Genomic DNA, 23,449 nt, shown 5'->3' with positions numbered 1-23,449 from the left:
TGCCATTTTATTTCCACAGAAACTCAGAGAAATTCCTAGAGTTAACTGGAAAAAAGTGAGACAGGAGGTTGGGAGTTTGATGGTAAGATGGACCAACTTACCTCTAAATATATATGGCAAATATAATCTCATTAAGATGATTGTCTTTCACAAAATTACTATTTTTCTTTTTAATTCTATACCTTTAACATTTCGGAGGGAAGAAATAGCTAAACTCCAGGGAAGAATAGGTAGTTTTATTTGGGCATCAAAGGGACCCAGGATAGCATGGACAAAAACTGAGGTGGAGGTTGGAGGCAGGAATTTTGGCTATACCGGATCTGCTTATATATTGCCATGCTTTCTATTTTAAAAATGTACGTATGTTAACAAACAAGCCAGATAGGTCACCTATGGGGTCACTTTTTGAGGCAATGCTCTGTGATTTTAGTCAAGGTCAGTGTCACTTCCTGTCTAAATATAGAGACCCGAAATATTTCAAAACGGTGAGGATGAAGATCTTGAAAACTGCTCTAAGATCATGGATATATTTTTGGAGGAGGTTAGGAGTACCATACTACTCGTTTTGGGCACCTATTTTGGACTCCCCGGTTACCCCCGATTGTCTGATCGATCATCTAAGTCAGCCTTTAAAATCTGCGGAGTTAAGTTACCGGCAGACCTCAGAATGGGACCAAGTTTAGTGAACTGAGAAGTTTTAAGTAATTGTACCAAGGGAAAACAAACGAGATTTAAATGTTACCAGTTATGTTCTTGGTGGGTCACTCAAGAGTGGGTCATTGAGGAAGATGAGCCTTGGTTAGAACAGGTGATGAGAATTGGCCCACAATAAAAGGAAGTCTCATTCTTGTACTGGCCTTTTTGGAGGCAGACGATAGGAGTGTGTCAGACCTATCTAACCTGTGGGTAGATGGGTTGGGGGAAGAAAACCTAAAGGAAGTTTGGCATGCTTCTTTTTCCACTCTACGGGCAGTGGTGAAACCCGCCTCACTTAAGTGAAATGACTTATTTGCCATTTATAGGGTATACTGTTCTCCGGCCAAGTTCGCAAGAGTTACTGGCAATACAAATGCATATCCAAGGTGTATGCTTTCATCGGCTGATGACCTGCATATGTTTATGCAGTGTCTGAAGATCGCTCCCTATTGGTTATCGGTGTGTAACTTTTTAGAAGAAGTGACTGGTAAGCAGATCAAGGTAAGCCCTCGACTCATATTTATCGGGCTGTATCAAGAAGCATGTATAAGAACAAATTCCGCTACAACTAAATTTGTCTTTTATGTGACTTTGTTGGCGAGGTGGGAGGTATTTCGGCTATTGAAATCCAAAAGTCCCCCACTTTTTGCTGACTGCCTCAGAAGTATTAATTGTCCAAGCCAGATGGATATTGCATGTGACATTAAAAGTTTGGAGAAGGTTTAAGCACTGTTTGTAGAGTGGAGACAACAGTAAAACGGGTCAGATGATTAAGCCATAAATGCTGGAGGTCCCGGTTCCCCCCCACTCAAGTTGCAACGGGAGGGAGATGAATGTGGAAACAGCAGTAATCTTTGCGTGGATATTCTCATCTTTCCCCCTTTCCTTTGGGGGACGAGAACAATACCAGCAAGAAAGTTGGCGGAATGAGGACAACAAAAAGTACTTATTAAAAATTATTGTTTTTAAACATGAACCACTAGTGAACTGAAAGGCAAGACAGTTGTGAGGTAAATCCTTTAAGTGGCCCGAATTGTTAAAGAGCAATATTATAGTCTATTAAATCACACACAATAGGTTTGTGTACAACTGGTATTCTGAACTCACACATTTGAATGTGCTTTTATATGCAATGATGAAGAAAAAGGAGTTTTTGGTCAAATAATGTATTTGCCTAAGATTGTACAAGTGAAGGAGAGAAGCTATGATTTTACTAGGATTTACTTTGCACAAATTAGCCACTAAATGTGTATCTTTACATTTTGTGCTAATGCCCTGATTTTACTGCTCTGGGCATTTTTCAGCTGTTTTTATTTAAGGCAAGGCATTAACATGAGCACCATGTACATTGTTTTTGTGAACACGGGGAGATGAATTGATTTGCCTAGAATCACAGCATGTTGAGCCAATGCTGATACTCATATCTCGTTTATCTTCTCCAAAGTCAGCACCTCTGGCCATAACACAGGAGAAGCTGCATGAAAGCTTGCTGACAAGGAATCAGGTTTGAAAGGGTGTGTAAAGGTCTTAAGTGCATCTACATAAGAATGCAATTCACACCAGCAGGGGAGCAGGTGAGCACATGGCATTGGTAACAGCTGCCTGCCCCTAAAGTCATACTTTTCCCTTCCAGAGATCCCCATCAGAACAGTTATGGAAGAGCAGGTGTACTGCTCCTACAACAGTGTGCACCAAAAGAAAGCTTCCTTTAACACTACTGATTTAAAAAGTATTTCGATTGATGTACACTCCAGCAGAGGCCCTGCGTGCCTGGAAACAGTAGGGTGCGTACACATGCACGCGCACACCCTACAGGGAACATAGGTAATCAATATGATACTTTGGCTCCAATACTATCGCCAGCGAATTAAAGCTCAGAGGAGGGAAAATTTGTATTTTTAGATTTTATTTTATAAATGTGATTTGTCCTCATCTGATAAGGACTAAATAAATAATGATTAAAAGTTCTCACTCCCGTCCTCACTCCTGTGAGACCCGGTACTACTGCACCTGCTGCATTATTGATAGCTATGCCAGTAAGTTGGGTCAGTAACTTCAAAACAGGCATTATTTTACATCAATTTAATTTTCTCATCTGTAAAAACAGAAGCAGCTGCAAAAATCTATGTGAACACCTGCAGGGATAAATCATGAAAAGTGCAGAAAGTACATACTTTGAAAAATGCTAAAAGCTCTGGTCTGTCATGAGGAATACAGAGTGAAAGTGCTCAACCATATTTTTTCGCGAGCCACATCATCTAATAATCTTATTTTGTTGGTTTGCAAAAAACAATTCAAACCTATCTGCTTCACTGGTTAGGGCCTCCGAATATGAAACAAAAAACATATGAGGCATCTTTGCAATCGTAATACACAGTACGAATGGTGTTTGGGGAAAGAACATCCTCATCTCAAATTTACTGGATCATATTTCTTTTTAATATAAATCAGGAAACTACATATACCCAGGCCCTGTAAATTAAATGCTCCTAGGATGCAAGTTTCCAGTCCTGGGAGGACCTGGCCTGACAGTTCCGGCTGGACTGTTCCCATTGGGCGCAGGGTTGAGACTGATTTGTACATGGCTGGGTTCAAACTGGAATGGCATGGGGAGAAAAAAAAACAGATCTCTGTACTGGGGTAAATGTATGACATTGTTCTGCATTCTGTCCATCAATTGTTCTTTTTGCACTAGTAGAGCTACAGCACTTATTGTGCCTCTCTCTTAAATAGCTTTGAAACATTTCTCAGTACTGCCATTGTATCATGGTTATGCAGATTAAACTGCCATTAGGACCTGGCAATATAAACCTTTTGCTTGGCCTAAACCTTCCTTTTTGTTACATATGTCACCCCTAGGTTGGTCTCTAAGCATCCCATAGGGCAGTGTGCCGGTCATTTAAAACGTTTGACATGTACTTTTAAGTTTTATATGTACTGGTAGTTTTTTACTACTGCAAGGCCTACTTTAAGGCCTATCTCTCCCATTCGGTTACCTTATTACATTTAATAAGAGATAACTTGTAATTGGGAGCAGATAGGAATGTAATGTTTACACTGAAGAAATTGTAATTTAACACCCTTTTTATTGATAAAGTCAGACATTAAGCCCCAAATCAGAAAATGCCACTTTTAGAAAGTTGCACTATAAATGGGGGGTCAGGATGCACACCTCGTAATTCAGTTTATCAAAATTATGTTCTTTCATCTCATGTTTGCGTGCTGATTGGATGTAGTGCCATGCCCTAACGGCACTAAAGTTAACAACCTCACTGTAAGGGGGGCTACATCTAGCCCCAAACAAACGCACTGCTGAATGTGCACAATTGCTTGAGTTTTTACCAATTCTTAAACCATATTCGTCCGTTTTACTCCTTGACTTTACAAATTTATCATCTTTGTTCTTCTGTTTTAATTTGAGTCCACACGCTGAAGTTATATATGCTATTTCCGAGTTTTTACTGTTCAGCTGCGTCTATCCAGACTTTAAGAATGAACAGGACTAGAGCATAAATTCATTTCAGGCAGTGTTTATTTTAAAAATACCCAATGCATTTCGGGCTCAACGCCCTTCGTCGGGGGTCTCTGTAAACAAATAAAGATAATCACAGTCACCACTTGATTATAGCATCACCAACTACTCAAACCATTTTGATTTAAAATTATTCTGCTTTTTCAAGGAATCATCTATACATATAAAAGGCTTTGCGCGTCAGTTCTGTGCATTACGAGTCTCCCTGTGTATGCGGCGCATTCATTAATTTGTTCCTGCTTATTCAAATCCTTGTCACATTAACATCATCCTAGTTGTAGAAACCTCCCCATTATGCAATTCATTACATTCGATTTAAGCAGTAAAAACCTCCCTATTGCCCGGTTCCTTACATGCAAGTTGCTCACAAATGCCTTTCTAGTATACCCTAATGCTTTCTTGCTAGTGTGCCAGTCGCAGTCTCTCCATATTCAAAACCCTCTACATTCACCTTTCTCTTAGATCGTGACCCGTTTCCATATCGCCGTAGCTTCCCCATAATGGTTAAGCGAATGCTTCTCTCTCTGTTCCCTCCCCTCTATCATAATGCTTTAACGCCAGACCCAACTACCGCACTGTGTCCTACTTGTAACATACCTGCCTTCTGTTGTTAAAAAAACCGCACGTTCTTCATCCGTTAAAACTGCCTCAACTCCCTTCGTGAAAGGCTTCCTTTTAACCCTGGTTACAACATCTTAACTAAGCACCCTGTTTCAATTTCCCGCCCTCCAGGTGTCCCTCGTTACATGCGCGAAACACTACAATTCCCAAGATGCAGTTCAAAAAAATGGTTGTGACAGTTTAGTGCAACTCTCGGTGATATGACCAACTTTAAAACAATGGTATGCCATGTGGCTCTCAACACATAACGTGTAAATATAAAATGTCATTATTCGTCTACAAAAAGTCTTTTGAGCGTCCTTGACACTGTCCTCTATGAACCTCCTCGATGTTGCTGGCGCGCAGACTCATTTTTATAATCCTCTTTTCTTCTGTATTCTTAATCTTCTTCTTTGGGTGCTATCCTGTTGTAGGGCATGCTTGATTAACTGCACTGTAAATGGGGGGTCAGGATGCACACCTCGTAATTCAGTTTATCAAAATTATGTTCTTTCATCTCATGTTTGCGTGCTGATTGGATGTAGTGCCATGCCCTAACGGCACTAAAGTTAACAACCTCACTGTAAGGGGGGCTACATCTAGCCCCAAACAAACGCACTGCTGAATGTGCACAATTGCTTGAGTTTTTACCAATTCTTAAACCATATTCGTCCGTTTTACTCCTTGACTTTACAAATTTATCATCTTTGTTCTTCTGTTTTAATTTGAGTCCACACGCTGAAGTTATATATGCTATTTCCGAGTTTTTACTGTTCAGCTGCGTCTATCCAGACTTTAAGAATGAACAGGACTAGAGCATAAATTCATTTCAGGCAGTGTTTATTTTAAAAATACCCAATGCATTTCGGGCTCAACGCCCTTCGTCGGGGGTCTCTGTAAACAAATAAAGATAATCACAGTCACCACTTGATTATAGCATCACCAACTACTCAAACCATTTTGATTTAAAATTATTCTGCTTTTTCAAGGAATCATCTATACATATAAAAGGCTTTGCGCGTCAGTTCTGTGCATTACGAGTCTCCCTGTGTATGCGGCGCATTCATTAATTTGTTCCTGCTTATTCAAATCCTTGTCACATTAACATCATCCTAGTTGTAGAAACCTCCCCATTATGCAATTCATTACATTCGATTTAAGCAGTAAAAACCTCCCTATTGCCCGGTTCCTTACATGCAAGTTGCTCACAAATGCCTTTCTAGTATACCCTAATGCTTTCTTGCTAGTGTGCCAGTCGCAGTCTCTCCATATTCAAAACCCTCTACATTCACCTTTCTCTTAGATCGTGACCCGTTTCCATATCGCCGTAGCTTCCCCATAATGGTTAAGCGAATGCTTCTCTCTCTGTTCCCTCCCCTCTATCATAATGCTTTAACGCCAGACCCAACTACCGCACTGTGTCCTACTTGTAACATACCTGCCTTCTGTTGTTAAAAAAACCGCACGTTCTTCATCCGTTAAAACTGCCTCAACTCCCTTCGTGAAAGGCTTCCTTTTAACCCTGGTTACAACATCTTAACTAAGCACCCTGTTTCAATTTCCCGCCCTCCAGGTGTCCCTCGTTACATGCGCGAAACACTACAATTCCCAAGATGCAGTTCAAAAAAATGGTTGTGACAGTTTAGTGCAACTCTCGGTGATATGACCAACTTTAAAACAATGGTATGCCATGTGGCTCTCAACACATAACGTCTCAAAAGACTTTTTGTAGACGAATAATGACATTTTATATTTACACGTTATGTGTTGAGAGCCACATGGCATACCATTGTTTTAAAGTTGGTCATATCACCGAGAGTTGCACTAAACTGTCACAACCATTTTTTTGAACTGCATCTTGGGAATTGTAGTGTTTCGCGCATGTAACGAGGGACACCTGGAGGGCGGGAAATTGAAACAGGGTGCTTAGTTAAGATGTTGTAACCAGGGTTAAAAGGAAGCCTTTCACGAAGGGAGTTGAGGCAGTTTTAACGGATGAAGAACGTGCGGTTTTTTTAACAACAGAAGGCAGGTATGTTACAAGTAGGACACAGTGCGGTAGTTGGGTCTGGCGTTAAAGCATTATGATAGAGGGGAGGGAACAGAGAGAGAAGCATTCGCTTAACCATTATGGGGAAGCTACGGCGATATGGAAACGGGTCACGATCTAAGAGAAAGGTGAATGTAGAGGGTTTTGAATATGGAGAGACTGCGACTGGCACACTAGCAAGAAAGCATTAGGGTATACTAGAAAGGCATTTGTGAGCAACTTGCATGTAAGGAACCGGGCAATAGGGAGGTTTTTACTGCTTAAATCGAATGTAATGAATTGCATAATGGGGAGGTTTCTACAACTAGGATGATGTTAATGTGACAAGGATTTGAATAAGCAGGAACAAATTAATGAATGCGCCGCATACACAGGGAGACTCGTAATGCACAGAACTGACGCGCAAAGCCTTTTATATGTATAGATGATTCCTTGAAAAAGCAGAATAATTTTAAATCAAAATGGTTTGAGTAGTTGGTGATGCTATAATCAAGTGGTGACTGTGATTATCTTTATTTGTTTACAGAGACCCCCGACAAAGGGCGTTGAGCCCGAAATGCATTGGGTATTTTTAAAATAAACACTGCCTGAAATGAATTTATGCTCTAGTCCTGTTCATTCTTAAAGTCTGGATAGACGCAGCTGAACAGTAAAAACTCGGAAATAGCATATATAACTTCAGCGTGTGGACTCAAATTAAAACAGAAGAACAAAGATGATAAATTTGTAAAGTCAAGGAGTAAAACGGACGAATATGGTTTAAGAATTGGTAAAAACTCAAGCAATTGTGCACATTCAGCAGTGCGTTTGTTTGGGGCTAGATGTAGCCCCCCTTACAGTGAGGTTGTTAACTTTAGTGCCGTTAGGGCATGGCACTACATCCAATCAGCACGCAAACATGAGATGAAAGAACATAATTTTGATAAACTGAATTACGAGGTGTGCATCCTGACCCCCCATTTACAGTGCAGTTAATCAAGCATGCCCTACAACAGGATAGCACCCAAAGAAGAAGATTGAGAATACAGAAGAAAAGAGGATTATAAAAATGAGTCTGCGCGCCAGCAACATCGAGGAGGTTCATAGAGGACAGTGTCAAGGACGCTCAAAAGACTTTTTGTAGACGAATAATGACATTTTATATTTACACGTTATGTGTTGAGAGCCACATGGCATACCATTGTTTTAAAGTTGGTCATATCACCGAGAGTTGCACTAAACTGTCACAACCATTTTTTTGAACTGCATCTTGGGAATTGTAGTGTTTCGCACATGTAACGAGGGACACCTGGAGGGCGGGAAATTGAAACAGGGTGCTTAGTTAAGATGTTGTAACCAGGGTTAAAAGGAAGCCTTTCACGAAGGGAGTTGAGGCAGTTTTAACGGATGAAGAACGTGCGGTTTTTTTAACAACAGAAGGCAGGTATGTTACAAGTAGGACACAGTGCGGTAGTTGGGTCTGGCGTTAAAGCATTATGATAGAGGGGAGGGAACAGAGAGAGAAGCATTCGCTTAACCATTATGGGGAAGCTACGGCGATATGGAAACGGGTCACGATCTAAGAGAAAGGTGAATGTAGAGGGTTTTGAATATGGAGAGACTGCGACTGGCACACTAGCAAGAAAGCATTAGGGTATACTAGAAAGGCATTTGTGAGCAACTTGCATGTAAGGAACCGGGCAATAGGGAGGTTTTTACTGCTTAAATCGAATGTAATGAATTGCATAATGGGGAGGTTTCTACAACTAGGATGATGTTAATGTGACAAGGATTTGAATAAGCAGGAACAAATTAATGAATGCGCCGCATACACAGGGAGACTCGTAATGCACAGAACTGACGCGCAAAGCCTTTTATATGTATAGATGATTCCTTGAAAAAGCAGAATAATTTTAAATCAAAATGGTTTGAGTAGTTGGTGATGCTATAATCAAGTGGTGACTGTGATTATCTTTATTTGTTTACAGAGACCCCCGACGAAGGGCGTTGAGCCCGAAATGCATTGGGTATTTTTAAAATAAACACTGCCTGAAATGAATTTATGCTCTAGTCCTGTTCATTCTTAAAGTCTGGATAGACGCAGCTGAACAGTAAAAACTCGGAAATAGCATATATAACTTCAGCGTGTGGACTCAAATTAAAACAGAAGAACAAAGATGATAAATTTGTAAAGTCAAGGAGTAAAACGGACGAATATGGTTTAAGAATTGGTAAAAACTCAAGCAATTGTGCACATTCAGCAGTGCGTTTGTTTGGGGCTAGATGTAGCCCCCCTTACAGTGAGGTTGTTAACTTTAGTGCCGTTAGGGCATGGCACTACATCCAATCAGCACGCAAACATGAGATGAAAGAACATAATTTTGATAAACTGAATTACGAGGTGTGCATCCTGACCCCCCATTTACAGTGCAGTTAATCAAGCATGCCCTACAACAGGATAGCACCCAAAGAAGAAGATTAAGAATACAGAAGAAAAGAGGATTATAAAAATGAGTCTGCGCGCCAGCAACATCGAGGAGGTTCATAGAGGACAGTGTCAAGGACGCTCAAAAGACTTTTTGTAGACGAATAATGACATTTTATATTTACACGTTATGTGTTGAGAGCCACATGGCATACCATTGTTTTAAAGTTGGTCATATCACCGAGAGTTGCACTAAACTGTCACAACCATTTTTTTGAACTGCATCTTGGGAATTGTAGTGTTTCGCGCATGTAACGAGGGACACCTGGAGGGCGGGAAATTGAAACAGGGTGTTTAGTTAAGATGTTGTAACCAGGGTTAAAAGGAAGCCTTTCACGAAGGGAGTTGAGGCAGTTTTAACGGATGAAGAACGTGCGGTTTTTTTAACAACAGAAGGCAGGTATGTTACAAGTAGGACACAGTGCGGTAGTTGGGTCTGGCGTTAAAGCATTATGATAGAGGGGAGGGAACAGAGAGAGAAGCATTCGCTTAACCATTATGGGGAAGCTACGGCGATATGGAAACGGGTCACGATCTAAGAGAAAGGTGAATGTAGAGGGTTTTGAATATGGAGAGACTGCGACTGGCACACTAGCAAGAAAGCATTAGGGTATACTAGAAAGGCATTTGTGAGCAACTTGCATGTAAGGAACCGGGCAATAGGGAGGTTTTTACTGCTTAAATCGAATGTAATGAATTGCATAATGGGGAGGTTTCTACAACTAGGATGATGTTAATGTGACAAGGATTTGAATAAGCAGGAACAAATTAATGAATGCGCCGCATACACAGGGAGACTCGTAATGCACAGAACTGACGCGCAAAGCCTTTTATATGTATAGATGATTCCTTGAAAAAGCAGAATAATTTTAAATCAAAATGGTTTGAGTAGTTGGTGATGCTATAATCAAGTGGTGACTGTGATTATCTTTATTTGTTTACAGAGACCCCCGACGAAGGGCGTTGAGCCCGAAATGCATTGGGTATTTTTAAAATAAACACTGCCTGAAATGAATTTATGCTCTAGTCCTGTTCATTCTTAAAGTCTGGATAGACGCAGCTGAACAGTAAAAACTCGGAAATAGCATATATAACTTCAGCGTGTGGACTCAAATTAAAACAGAAGAACAAAGATGATAAATTTGTAAAGTCAAGGAGTAAAACGGACGAATATGGTTTAAGAATTGGTAAAAACTCAAGCAATTGTGCACATTCAGCAGTGCGTTTGTTTGGGGCTAGATGTAGCCCCCCTTACAGTGAGGTTGTTAACTTTAGTGCCGTTAGGGCATGGCACTACATTCAATCAGCACGCAAACATGAGATGAAAGAACATAATTTTGATAAACTGAATTACGAGGTGTGCATCCTGACCCCCCATTTACAGTGCAGTTAATCAAGCATGCCCTACAACAGGATAGCACCCAAAGAAGAAGATTAAGAATACAGAAGAAAAGAGGATTATAAAAATGAGTCTGCGCGCCAGCAACATCGAGGAGGTTCATAGAGGACAGTGTCAAGGACGCTCAAAAGACTTTTTGTAGACGAATAATGACATTTTATATTTACACGTTATGTGTTGAGAGCCACATGGCATACCATTGTTTTAAAGTTGGTCATATCACCGAGAGTTGCACTAAACTGTCACAACCATTTTTTTGAACTGCATCTTGGGAATTGTAGTGTTTCGCGCATGTAACGAGGGACACCTGGAGGGCGGGAAATTGAAACAGGGTGCTTAGTTAAGATGTTGTAACCAGGGTTAAAAGGAAGCCTTTCACGAAGGGAGTTGAGGCAGTTTTAACGGATGAAGAACGTGCGGTTTTTTTAACAACAGAAGGCAGGTATGTTACAAGTAGGACACAGTGCGGTAGTTGGGTCTGGCGTTAAAGCATTATGATAGAGGGGAGGGAACAGAGAGAGAAGCATTCGCTTAACCATTATGGGGAAGCTACGGCGATATGGAAACGGGTCACGATCTAAGAGAAAGGTGAATGTAGAGGGTTTTGAATATGGAGAGACTGCGACTGGCACACTAGCAAGAAAGCATTAGGGTATACTAGAAAGGCATTTGTGAGCAACTTGCATGTAAGGAACCGGGCAATAGGGAGGTTTTTACTGCTTAAATCGAATGTAATGAATTGCATAATGGGGAGGTTTCTACAACTAGGATGATGTTAATGTGACAAGGATTTGAATAAGCAGGAACAAATTAATGAATGCGCCGCATACACAGGGAGACTCGTAATGCACAGAACTGACGCGCAAAGCCTTTTATATGTATAGATGATTCCTTGAAAAAGCAGAATAATTTTAAATCAAAATGGTTTGAGTAGTTGGTGATGCTATAATCAAGTGGTGACTGTGATTATCTTTATTTGTTTACAGAGACCCCCGACGAAGGGCGTTGAGCCCGAAATGCATTGGGTATTTTTAAAATAAACACTGCCTGAAATGAATTTATGCTCTAGTCCTGTTCATTCTTAAAGTCTGGATAGACGCAGCTGAACAGTAAAAACTCGGAAATAGCATATATAACTTCAGCGTGTGGACTCAAATTAAAACAGAAGAACAAAGATGATAAATTTGTAAAGTCAAGGAGTAAAACGGACGAATATGGTTTAAGAATTGGTAAAAACTCAAGCAATTGTGCACATTCAGCAGTACTTTTAGAAAGTTGTCATTTGATGCCTGCAGCCTGTATTCAGGTTCACGTGACTAGGTGTGGTTGGCCTATGTGTATTCCTCTCAGACAGTGTCACAAAGGGGGACTGAATGTTGGCAGGATGGGCCATTCTGGCAAGATGGGTAGGGGTGGACCTGTCACCTATCACACTTGCACTTCAATAGGTGCTGCCTCCTGTATTCATGAAGGACTTCATTCTAGCCTTTTGTGTACCCAGACATCCTAGTATCAGGGTAGGGAGGAAGTATCATTTGTGTGGGGAAAACTCTAGAAGCTTCTTCCACTTCAAAGCTGGCATCAGATATAAAAATATGACCCTTGGAAGCACTCTTTACTACACTCCTGGACCAGTGGATACTATAGATGAAGGACTGTCTCGCTGCCAGAGGACTGTCCTGCTGCTTGAGGGCTGTTGTGCACTCTGAGAATGAAGACTGGACCTCCTCACTTCATCCCGGCACAGTAACTCCAAAGGCCATATGGCTGACATGCTGTTCTGAGCCACAGGGACATAACAAGCTCCAGAGGTCTCTCTGCAACTGACCAGCTGACCTGCTGCACTGGACCTGCAACTGTACCTGCCTGAGCGAGTTCCTGATCCCCAAAAGGTGCCTCCCTTGGATCTGGGTGCTTGGCTGGTATAAGAGAGTACTCCTTCTGGCCTAACTGAAGGTTCCATCAAATCTGGTGTGAAGTGACTCAAAGCACAGCAAAGCCTCTACATAGAGCTGCACAGCTTTATCAGAACCAAAGCCTTACCGCACAGCTTCATAGAACCAAGGCTATATGATGCCAAGCCATGCAAAGCCATGCAAAGCAACGCAGATAAGGTACAATCCTCTGCTTTGCACCGTTTGGGCGCTAATTTTATTTACGTCTTTAAAATTCAGTATCTTCAGTTCTACTGATTGGATGTTTGTTGTTTTGGTTGCAAACTGTTTATTAAAACATAGTCTATGTTTCCAGATTCGTATGGGATTTTTCTTGTCTAGTGTCTTTACAATATAACTATTGATGTGCTGCATAAATACTTTACACATTGCCTGTAAGTTAAGCCTGAATGCTTTGTGCCAAGATACCAGAGGGTTAAGCAGATTAATTTGGTGACTTTTGTGGTTCACCCTGATGAGGATTGTGGTTGTTGCTTGACGAGGTTATTTACCCAACCAATAACTACATTTCTCACAATTGTTACTTAGGTGTTAATGTACGCTATTTATACCTGCAACCTAACAAGAGAAATTATTTTTGCCAAAGATCGGTTCGATATGAGTCACATAAGATGAGCACTCAATTTACTATGAGGGCTGCCTCCTCCAATTAAATGTATATCACTAGATGGAATGAATCGGTAAAATCTTGTCTCAAAGAACATCACTGACTCCCTATCACGAAACATTTTATTTTCAAAGACCTGGTTATTACCTTCCTGTCTTTTTATAGCATTGCTTCTAAGTATCTCTGTAGGAGCCTTTGTCAATAAATGCTTAGCCATCCTCTTAGATCAGGGAAAGCTTTACACTCAAAGACCCGATGTTTCGAATTAAGACACAGGGAGACTGCTCTTTTCCCTACGTGGCTGCCAAGGCTTGGAATGAGATGCCGCTCTCCCTTCATGAAACTACTAATGAAAACCAGTTTAGGAAACAATTGAAGACTTGGCTATTTAGCCAATGATCATTCGCTCCTGTTGGTTCCATTTTTTGCTTAGAGCGCTGGGACAACTGGTTGGCAGCTATGCACTTTCCAAATCTGAATATGTGATTGATTGGAAAGACTTCCTTGTTTGAGGTTGGAGCCTGAATTTATAATTCAGTGAGAAAGGATATTACATTAAAAACTAGTCTAAAAAACAAATACTTAAGAAGAAATCTGAACACAGCATAGGACAATACCGTTTAGATCAAAGGTGTCCAAAATAGGTCCAGGAGGGCTGGCTAGAACCCAAAGGTTTGAGGTATGCATATTACACATTTAAAGACACTTTACATAAATGGAGTTTATTGACATAGACTGTGATTTTCAACACAAGCCACAGCTTCCTGGTCTCCTCCAGGCGTCTGCTTTTCAGAAATGTCTGGGTTTGGTAGGTTTCCCTAGACGGTCATTGAGCCCAAAAATGCTGGTGCCCTCCCTTGCAAAAGCAGGTTGTTTTGTAATAAATAATTTTGATGCCTCCACAATATGTTTTGGGCCCTACCCTGTTGCTGGCACTTGGCCTACCTACACAAGTAAGGCACATTTTTTCTCGGGGGACTTGGAGGAAAGCTGGGTGGTAGGAAATTTGTGACTGCCTGCTGATTCTAGTGCTTTTTCACACAGAAATGCAATGAAAATGTGTGTTTTGGCAAAGTTTGAGCTCTGCACAGGTTTTCTTGGTAAAAAAGCCTGGTGAGAGTCACGCAAGTCACCACACCCTGGACTTCCACAGGTATCTATTTTTCCACGATGTGCTGGATTCATAGGTTTGCCTAGGTGCCGGTTGAGCTGGTGCCTAAAATCGAAAGCTAGCCACCTTGTGAAAAAACACATGGATTATGCTGGGTGAAATATGATGTCTCCAGGTCATGTTTTGGGGTATTTGTTGTTGCAGGTAAAAGGCCTAGTCACACAAGTGGGGTACCATTTTTATCGGGAGATATGTGGGAATACAGAATAGTAGAATATTTGTTATTACCATTTGAATATCTCTATGTTTGGGCCTTTCAAATGGAAGCAAGTGTGTAACAAAGCAGATATTTTTAAAAATGCCATCTGAAACACATGCAAGAATGGATACCCATAATTTCAGTGATGTACAAACATCGACTGCTCCTAAACTCAGTATCTGGTGGACATTTCAGAATTAAAGAGTTTTCCTTCATACCCTTTTTCCATTCGTTATATTTTACCATATGAATTGCTGTATAGTCGGTACATAATGAAAAACGATTGTAAGGTTCAGCTCGGTTGTTGGCTCTGGTCACCTCGGATTCTTGAAAAACCTACAAACCCCACAACCAGAAGAGTCCAGCAAATGTATTGGTATATTGCTTTTGAAAATCTGCCATAATAAAAAGAAGTTACAGATAAAAACGTAGACACAAAAGCTGTTTTTTGCAACTCAATTTAAATATTTTTTATTTTAACTGTTACTTTCATTAGGAAAACCTTGAAGAATCTACACAAGTGAAACCTCTTGCTGAATTCAAAATTCTGTCTAGTTTTCAGAAATGTATAGCTTGCTGGGATCCACCATGGGTTTCACACCAATTTCCACCATAAACTGGAAGGAGGTTGAAAGCACAAACATAAGAAAAATGGGCTATCTACCAGTAAAATGCTTAACTATGGGAAAAAAGTGGTTTTCTGAATCAAGTCTGCCTGTTCCTGAAAGCTGGGAAGATGGTCATTTTAGCTCTGCACACCCTTTGTTGATGCCATGTGCAGGAAAACAAACAGACATTTTCTTCTACAGCACTTTTGTCCCCATAAACACAAAATTTAGCTATATTTTAGCTAATGTCTCAGTCCCCTCCAGGGGAATCCACAAACCCGGGTACCATTGAAATCCCCAAGATGGTAGGAAAAAAAGACGCACAATTGGAGTGGATACCTTAAGTGGAAACAAAGTTATGGAGTCTAAGCGCAAACTATCTCAAATAGTCAAAATAGGCTTAGCACTGGGGGGGGGGGGGGGGTAGGGGGGGGGGGACAGTGGGGAGAGGCCTAGCAGCGAAAGGGCTATGGAGGCTTAAGGAGGGGTTTAGGGAGGGACCCGCACCCACCCATATTAGAAAAAGCCCTATAGAGTAATTTCCATAGTTACCGCAGCCATAAAAGACTCACAGCAACAGTAAATGTACTCCAGAGCAGTATGCCTACCTCCACACATGTCAAACCTCCTATAGAAAGTAAAAGAGCCAGGGACTTAAACTAGAAGTTCCAATTAACGAATTTTAAATCAAATTAAGTTGTTTTAATTCCAAAATATATACATTAATGTAATTTAATGTATATCTATCTATCTATCAGAAAATATATAATTAATAATTTATTAAAAATATGTTTTTAATAATTCTATACATGACTTTGAATAATCTTTGCTGCATAATAAATATAAACTTTATTGTTTTTGTGGGATTTTTTTATTTAAATCTTAGGAAAATAAATGTATTTAATTTAAAATAATCATTACAATGAAATATTTAATTCAAAAGTAAGTTAATTAGGCTGCAGTATTTTTCTTCATTGAGTTGTGTATTTATAATAAATATTTAGAATTATTTTACATTTTCACTGCTCTCGTACATTAGGCTCCAACTTCGAAAAGCTGTCACTGCAAGCCTGCTCCCTTGATATTTTATTAGAAGGAGTATCAGGTGGGAAATATCGCTGTGCCGAAATATTGTAGCTTAAATATTGAGGAGCATAATATCAGGAAGGTAGGTATATGTAGGTAAATTTAGGTTTTCTATATACCAGATGCATTAACATGTACCCTAATTATAACGTTTTTTTTCAAACTGTTAACTTTGCCATTCATTACAAACAAATATCAGGCTCAACCCTGCACTTTAGAAGGAAAATGCTAATTTACATCTATGGGCGTATATAGTTTGTGAACTGCTAATTCCTCTATCACCACAGATAATATTTTTTGATATTTAATTTGACAAATAATTATTCTAAAAATTAGCTCCGCAGTGACCTCAATTTCAATTTCAGGTTTAATTTGTGTTAAGTTAGGCACAGTTTTATGTGGCTATCATTGTTTATATATTTCATATTATAATTAATTAATACATTGGATTTTTGACAATGTATTTTGGGGCTTATTTACAAACCCCATGCGCTACTGGTCTGTCACTTTTTGTGACGCATCAGCGGCACAACTTGCTGCCCCATATTTACAAGGACACGTAAAGCCAACCTGCGTGGCTTTTCGTGTCCTTGTAAATATGGCCTCTTTACACGCAACACTTTGCATGAATGGGGCATGCCATGGGTGTCCCTGTGTGTGTTCCAACGTAACACCCATGGCTTCTGCCGCATTTCCTGATTTATGAGAAATTGTACACCTGGTAATGCGTCAGAATACTAAGCCTCCCCAGGGGATGCGCAACAAGGAGCAATGTTTTCATTTCTCTTCGTTTTTTTTCCTCTTTCTCTGTGTGCTGCATTCTGCAGCACATGTAGAGAGAGGAATTCACCTTTTGTGATCGTTTTTGTGCATAAAGGTGTCCCTTCCTGCACAAAAACAATCATTCCTGTGACACAGGGTGCACGGGAGCCTGCATCCGCGCATGGCAGTAAATTGTGCACCAGCATAAGGGAGAGCAAAGGGATCCGTCATATCATTGTAGATATTACGCCTGCCTTTGCTTCTGAATTAACGCAGCGCGGTGCAGGCAGAAGGCTTGCGGCACCACGCTACGTTAATTCCTTGTAAATAAGGCCCACAACTTTTAAGAGGACGAAGGAAAGAGGTAGGTCCTTGGGGACACGGTTCACATCTCAGAATAGAATAGGTTGTTGTTGAAGGACAAGAGGCACAGCAGAGAATGACAATACAGGCAGGAGTAGGATATAAACAACAGTATTACAATAGTTTTATATTATGTTGCACGTTCCATTTATAACTTCACCTTTCAATTTACTGTCAGAAGCTAGTAAAACATTAAAAAAATCGGAAATCTCTGATTACAATTGTTTTTCTTACCCAGACTGGTTCCAGTTTGAGAGGAATACTTAAATGAGGATCAAAAAGAGCCCACCCTTCAAAGTGAGAGCCTCTGAACATGGAATTTCCCAAGCTATAGACCCAGCACAACCTGATAGATTAATAATTTCTCCTCCTATCGCCATTCTAAGACCAGCTATTACCTGGCCTTAGTGTTTGGCGCTGCTCCAGCCTTGTAAATCTGGGGCAGCGTCAAAAAACAATGGGTGTTGCGGTGGAACACACACATAAACACCCAGTGCCTGCCCCTGTGCCGCAGCAGACTGTGATGGAAAGGGGCATATTCACAAGGTGGCGGTAAGCGTAGCTCCACCTTGTAAATATGGAGAATTGCGTAATGCCACCGGGAGCATCAGAAAAAGTGATGCTCCGGTGGCATCAGGAGCTTGTAAATAAGCCCCATAATGTCGTCCCTCTAGGGGGTGAGGACTTACCTCCATAGAATATGGATCTGTGACAAGGAAGACAGTTGAGGTGGTAAATGCTCCCGGGAAAGTAACGTCAACAAAGGCCATAGGGGTGAGTTCAGATGTTTTTATTTCTTTACTTAAATCGACAGCCTATGCTTTTTACGTACTGTGCAGTTTAAAAAAAAAATTCAACTTGAATATTGAGTACAATATAATGAATACACCCTTTGAAGATGTATGCACCTTGAGAGGGGAGTTGTGCATGCTTTATAAGTGAGCACATTAAATCTACAAACTCTGCATTCTACTTCTGATCATAGTGTTAAAGCTGGCTTACCACAAAAGTTCCTTTGAAGTTGCATTTGATGATGATTTTCTTTCCAGTGCTCTGTGCCCCTCACTTCCTTTTTCTCCACGAAATTTGACTGCTTCCCATTTCTCCAGCTGCTTCTGGATATGAGCTGAAAAGAGAACACATGATTGATTAGGGTCACTGAAACACAGTTATTATTCTCTAAAAAATCTTTGGTAGACCCCAAAGCCAGGCAGAATAATCTTAGAAATCTAAAGTTGGTGGTGATGGAGAATAAAAAGAGTGACAGTCTTAAATATGTAATAGTCTGTGGTTTGGAAAGAACAATGTTCACCCTTCTTCAAGCAGATTGCTAACTTTGGGGATAGGAAAACAGGGACGATCACAAACGATCAACGATGCCATTCAATATGTCATCAGTGATGTCATAAATGATGTCATGGGACATGTCATGAGGGATGTCATAAGCAGTGCATGGAAGGGCGCAAAATATGGGTTAGAACAATTAACTATAGCTGGCACATTTCTGTGTTTTTTTCAGTTCAAAATATAATTGTTGTCAATGACAAATTCACTAAACTATACCATTAATTGAACCTTTGATTATTTTAGCACATCTCTGTTTTTTTGTCAAACAAATTATTTTATCATAGCTAACTATAACGTTACTTTAACATTTGTTTTCTTCATTGAATTTCTAGTTTTTTTAACGTTAAGTCACACTTAATTACCATTCGCAAATGCAACCCAGCCGTGCACGGCTGTGGGTTGGATGCAGGGCCTGCAGCCAACTCCCCCCCAAACAGCCAACCCCATACTGCGCATGCCCTTTAGTCGTGAGCAGTGTGGGGTTGGCTGTTTGGGAGGGCACTGGGGACCCCATCCCCCAAAGCTGTTTTTTTTTTAATTAAAGGGAAAGGGACCACATGCCCCCCTTCCAGAGTGGTTATCAGCTTCCAGGGACCCGCTACTCAAGGGACACATATTTAAATAAAGGGGAGGTGGGCCACGTGGCCACCCTGCCCAAGCCTTTTTAGTCCTTGATGACCATATCGCTAAAAGCCACTCTTTTATCTCCATCCCCCTGGCCCGGTGTGTTTGTTGGGGGAAAGGAGCATGTGAGACTGAGGCAGAAGGTGACGATTGAAGTTCTAAAAGGACTTGACGTGTTGACCCCACTTGGGGAAAAACTTGTATTTGCCCTAGGAACTATGTTTTTAACTTTTTCATACTCACTATGCAACTGTTGACATTTTAAAGACATTAGGTTCATCAAGACGAAGTGGTTGATTAAAACTTTACATTGAGTATGTTTTCCATGTTTATGGATCACATAATTTTTGTATTTAAACAGCGCAATCGCAATGGGGACTATTTAAGATTGAGAAAGGCATGGAGATTGCCAAAACACGTCTCTTAATGAGTTTTTGCGGCATGTATTAAAGAAATTGATGGGCCCACTCCAGAGTGCCGGGTCTCTTTCTTTATGAGAAGGAGCAGCGTTGGATGTTTAAACGCTCTGCCGGAGTGTCCTCCCGATCACCACCTGGATTAAGGAAGCAAGCCGACATGCTGCAAAGGAGAATGTGAAAGTTAAGGTCGGGTTCCCCTGTATTTCACGGCAACTTACAAATGAGTAAGAGAGCAGGGCAAGGCAGGAGCGGTGGCCTGATGCCATTTGGAGGAAGGCTCCTGTGGTGGGGGCCACAAGGCTCCAAGAAGAAACCCACCCTAGCTGATATAATCAGGAGGAATACGGAGCAGGGCACCGCACGGCATCGGCCGTAGTTGAGGATTCAGGTTCTAAAAGAACTTGACATGTCGCCCCCACTTGGGAAAACCTTGCACTTGCCCTTGGAACATTGTTTTTTACTTTTTCATACTCACCATGCAACTGTTTATATTTCAAAGACATTAAGTTTATCAAGATGATATGGTTGATGAAAACGTGATGCTGAGTATGTTTCCCATGTTTATGGATAATTATTGTATTTAAATGGCGCATTCGCAATGGGGACTATATAAGATTGAGAAAAGTATGGAGAATGCCGAAACACGCCTCTTAATGAATTTTGTGGCATGTATTAAAGAAATTGATGGAACACTCCAGAGAGCCAGGTCTCTTTTTTATGAGAAGGAGCAGTGTTGGATGTTTAAATGCTCTGCAGGGGCATCCTCCTGAGCGTTTATAATTAAAAATAAAAACAATGTACATGATAATGAATTAAAAAATTAATTATCAATTGAACATTATTATTTACTATTTTATTTATTATTTACTATTTAAAAGATAATTATAACAATTATTTATTATTTTAGCATCATTATGTAATTACTTAATTAACTTCCCACCCTATACCTCTACAAACATAGCAACCCACACCTAAAATAAAACCAAAATAAAGAAATATAGCTCAATTTAAATAATTGATCATCAATATATTAATTAACAATTAATAATTAATTATTTGTAACTTAATTAACTTCCCACCCCATTACCCCAGACACACAGCAGCCCACACCTAAATCAGTATTGCAGAATTTAAATAGTTAATATCAATCGCTTAATTAATTTAAAATGATTAATTAATTACTCATTAATTATGACTTAACGTCCCACTCTATCCCTATCAACATGCTGCAACACTATAAATTAATATTAACAAATAAATAAAAGAATTCAAAATGACTTAAAATTACAAACTATATTTAAAAAATAACAATTATACAAACAGGAACAAATACAAATTAATATATGAACTCAAAGACATTTAAATAATTAAAAATTATAATATTTACCACTATATTACTGAAAGTGTTATTCACCTAATTAAAAATGATATTCTTACAAACTATATTACTTGTCTAAAAAATGTATATTCTTGACAAAGATATTTCTTTATCATGGTATTTCTGTATCACGATATTTTAATTCCAACATTTCTGTCTCCCAATATTTACAGCTTGATGTTTTGCAGAAACATCTCAGCAGAGAGTGGCAACGTCGGTGTGGTATGTATTGGCTGGTTCAGTTTGGATCATTGGTAAGGTGGCACACTATCATTTGTAGACAGTACATTTTCCTTTAAATGGCTACTAAATTTGCACAGACATGCAGTTTTATCGGTAAAGCTATATAGCGTGTGTGGAAATTGGGCTCCAGCGAATAATTAACCTGTGAGCATCACCAAGTAAAGTGCCTTGACTTGCTTTGATCCTATTGAAATCTTTATTTCCACCAGATTTCAGAATTGCATAAAACGTGCTTCATTTGCGCTTTCCTAATCACTGACATACTTTTAAATATGTGTATGGTTAATTAACAGGAATTTAAATGCAATTGTGTGTTAGAGAAAAACTGACATCCTACAGTCATTCTTTTCACTTCCTGTACTCCAGCAATTTTGTGACCTAGGTAACTTTTACAACATCCTCTCAATTTGCAGTTTGTGTAATAAAAGTAAACACTAGTTTCCATATAAGCAGCAATTTTTCAGAAGATGTAGCCCGACAGTTGACCTTTGTGTGTCAAGATAAAAACACATCTAAAGACATCTTTATTGCTCATTCACTTCCTGAACTCTAGCAATGTTATTTCTGGAGGTTCTGCAATACCCCCACACCCATACTTCCAGTGCCTATGATAGGGAGGCAAGATTTGGAGTTTGTCATACAGACTTCTCACCAGACCTTACTGCCCTTGCCCTTCCACTTCTCCTAATAGCAGTCACTTCTGTTTCAATGAGCCCTGTTCTGTTTCAATGAGCCCTGTTCTGTTTCATTGAGCCCTGTTCTGTTTCAATGAGCCCTGTTCTGTTTCAACGAGACCTGTTCTGTTTCAATGAGCCCTCTGCTGTTTCAATGAGTGCTCTTCTGTTTCAATGAGCCCTCTTCTGTTTCAATGAGTCCTCTTCTGTTTCAATGACCCCTCTTCTGTTTTAACGAGTCCTCTTCTGTTTCAATGAGCCTTCTTCTGTTTCAATGAGCCCTCTTCTGTTTCAACAAACCCTCTTCTGTTTCAATGAGTCCTCTTCTGTTTCAATGAGTCCTCTTCTGTTTCAATGAGCCCTCTTCTGTTTCAATGAGCCCTCTTCTGTTTCAATGAGTCCTCTTCTGTTTCAATGACCCCTCTTCTGTTTTAACGAGTCCTCTTCTGTTTCAATGAGCCATCTTCTGTTTCAACGAGTCCTCTTCTGTTTCAATGAGTCCTCTTCTGTTTCAATGAGTCCTCATCTGTTTCAATGAGTCCTCATCTGTTTCAACGAGCCCTCTTCTGTTTCAATGAGCCCTGTTCTGTTTCAATGAGCCCTCTTCTGTTTCAATGAGTCCTCTTCTGTTTCAATGAGCCCTCTTCTGTTTCAACGAACCCTCTTCTGTTTCAATGAGTCCTCTTCTGCTTCAAAGAGTCCACTTCTGTTTCAATGAGCCCTCTTCTGTTTCATGAGTCCTCTTCTGTTTCAATGAGTCCTCTTCTGTTTCAATGAGCCCTCGTCTGTTTCAATGAGTTCTCTTCTGTTTCAACGAGCCTTCTTCTGTTTCAATGAGCCCTCTTCTGTTTCAACAAACCCTCTTCTGTTTCAATGAGTCCTCTTCTGTTTCAATGAGTCCTCTCCTGTTTCAATGAGCCCTCTTCTGTTTTAATGAGTCTTCTTCTGCTTCAACGAGACCTCTTCTGTTTCAAGGAGCCCTCTTCTGTTTCATGAGTCCTCTTCTGTTTTAATGAGTCCTCTTCTGTTTCAATGAGCCCTCTTCTGTTTCAATGAGCCCTCTTCTGTTTCAATGAGCCCTCTTCTGTTTCAACAAGCCCTGTTCTGTTTCAATGAGCCCTCTTCTGTTTCAACAAGCCCTCTTCTGTTTCAATGAGCTCTCTTCTGTTTCAACGAGCCCTCTTCTGTTTCAATGAGCCCTCTTCTGTTTCAACAAACCCTCTTCTGTTTCAATGAGTCCTCTTCTGTTTCAATGAGTCCTCTTCTGTTTCA

At 40.2% G+C, this 23,449-nt stretch overlaps 1 protein-coding gene across 1 annotated transcript in view; it reads right to left on the bottom strand.

Moving 5' to 3' along the window:
• The window catches only part of PEX5L (peroxisomal biogenesis factor 5 like), a 697,369-nt gene that overhangs the window by 150,933 nt on the left and 522,987 nt on the right, over window positions 1–23,449 (bottom strand). The window contains exon 4 of the mRNA XM_086944935.1: window positions 18,495–18,618. Coding sequence (XP_086801061.1) covers window positions 18,495–18,618 — 124 coding nt within the window. The remainder of the gene's footprint in view (window positions 1–18,494; window positions 18,619–23,449) is intronic.

Source organism: Lissotriton vulgaris, chromosome 11 (assembly GCF_964263255.1).
Source record: "Lissotriton vulgaris chromosome 11, aLisVul1.2, whole genome shotgun sequence".
Classification (NCBI taxonomy): domain Eukaryota; kingdom Metazoa; phylum Chordata; class Amphibia; order Caudata; family Salamandridae; genus Lissotriton; species Lissotriton vulgaris.
Note: the sequence above shows the minus strand (reverse complement) of the source record. Positions and strands in the feature narration are given on the sequence as shown.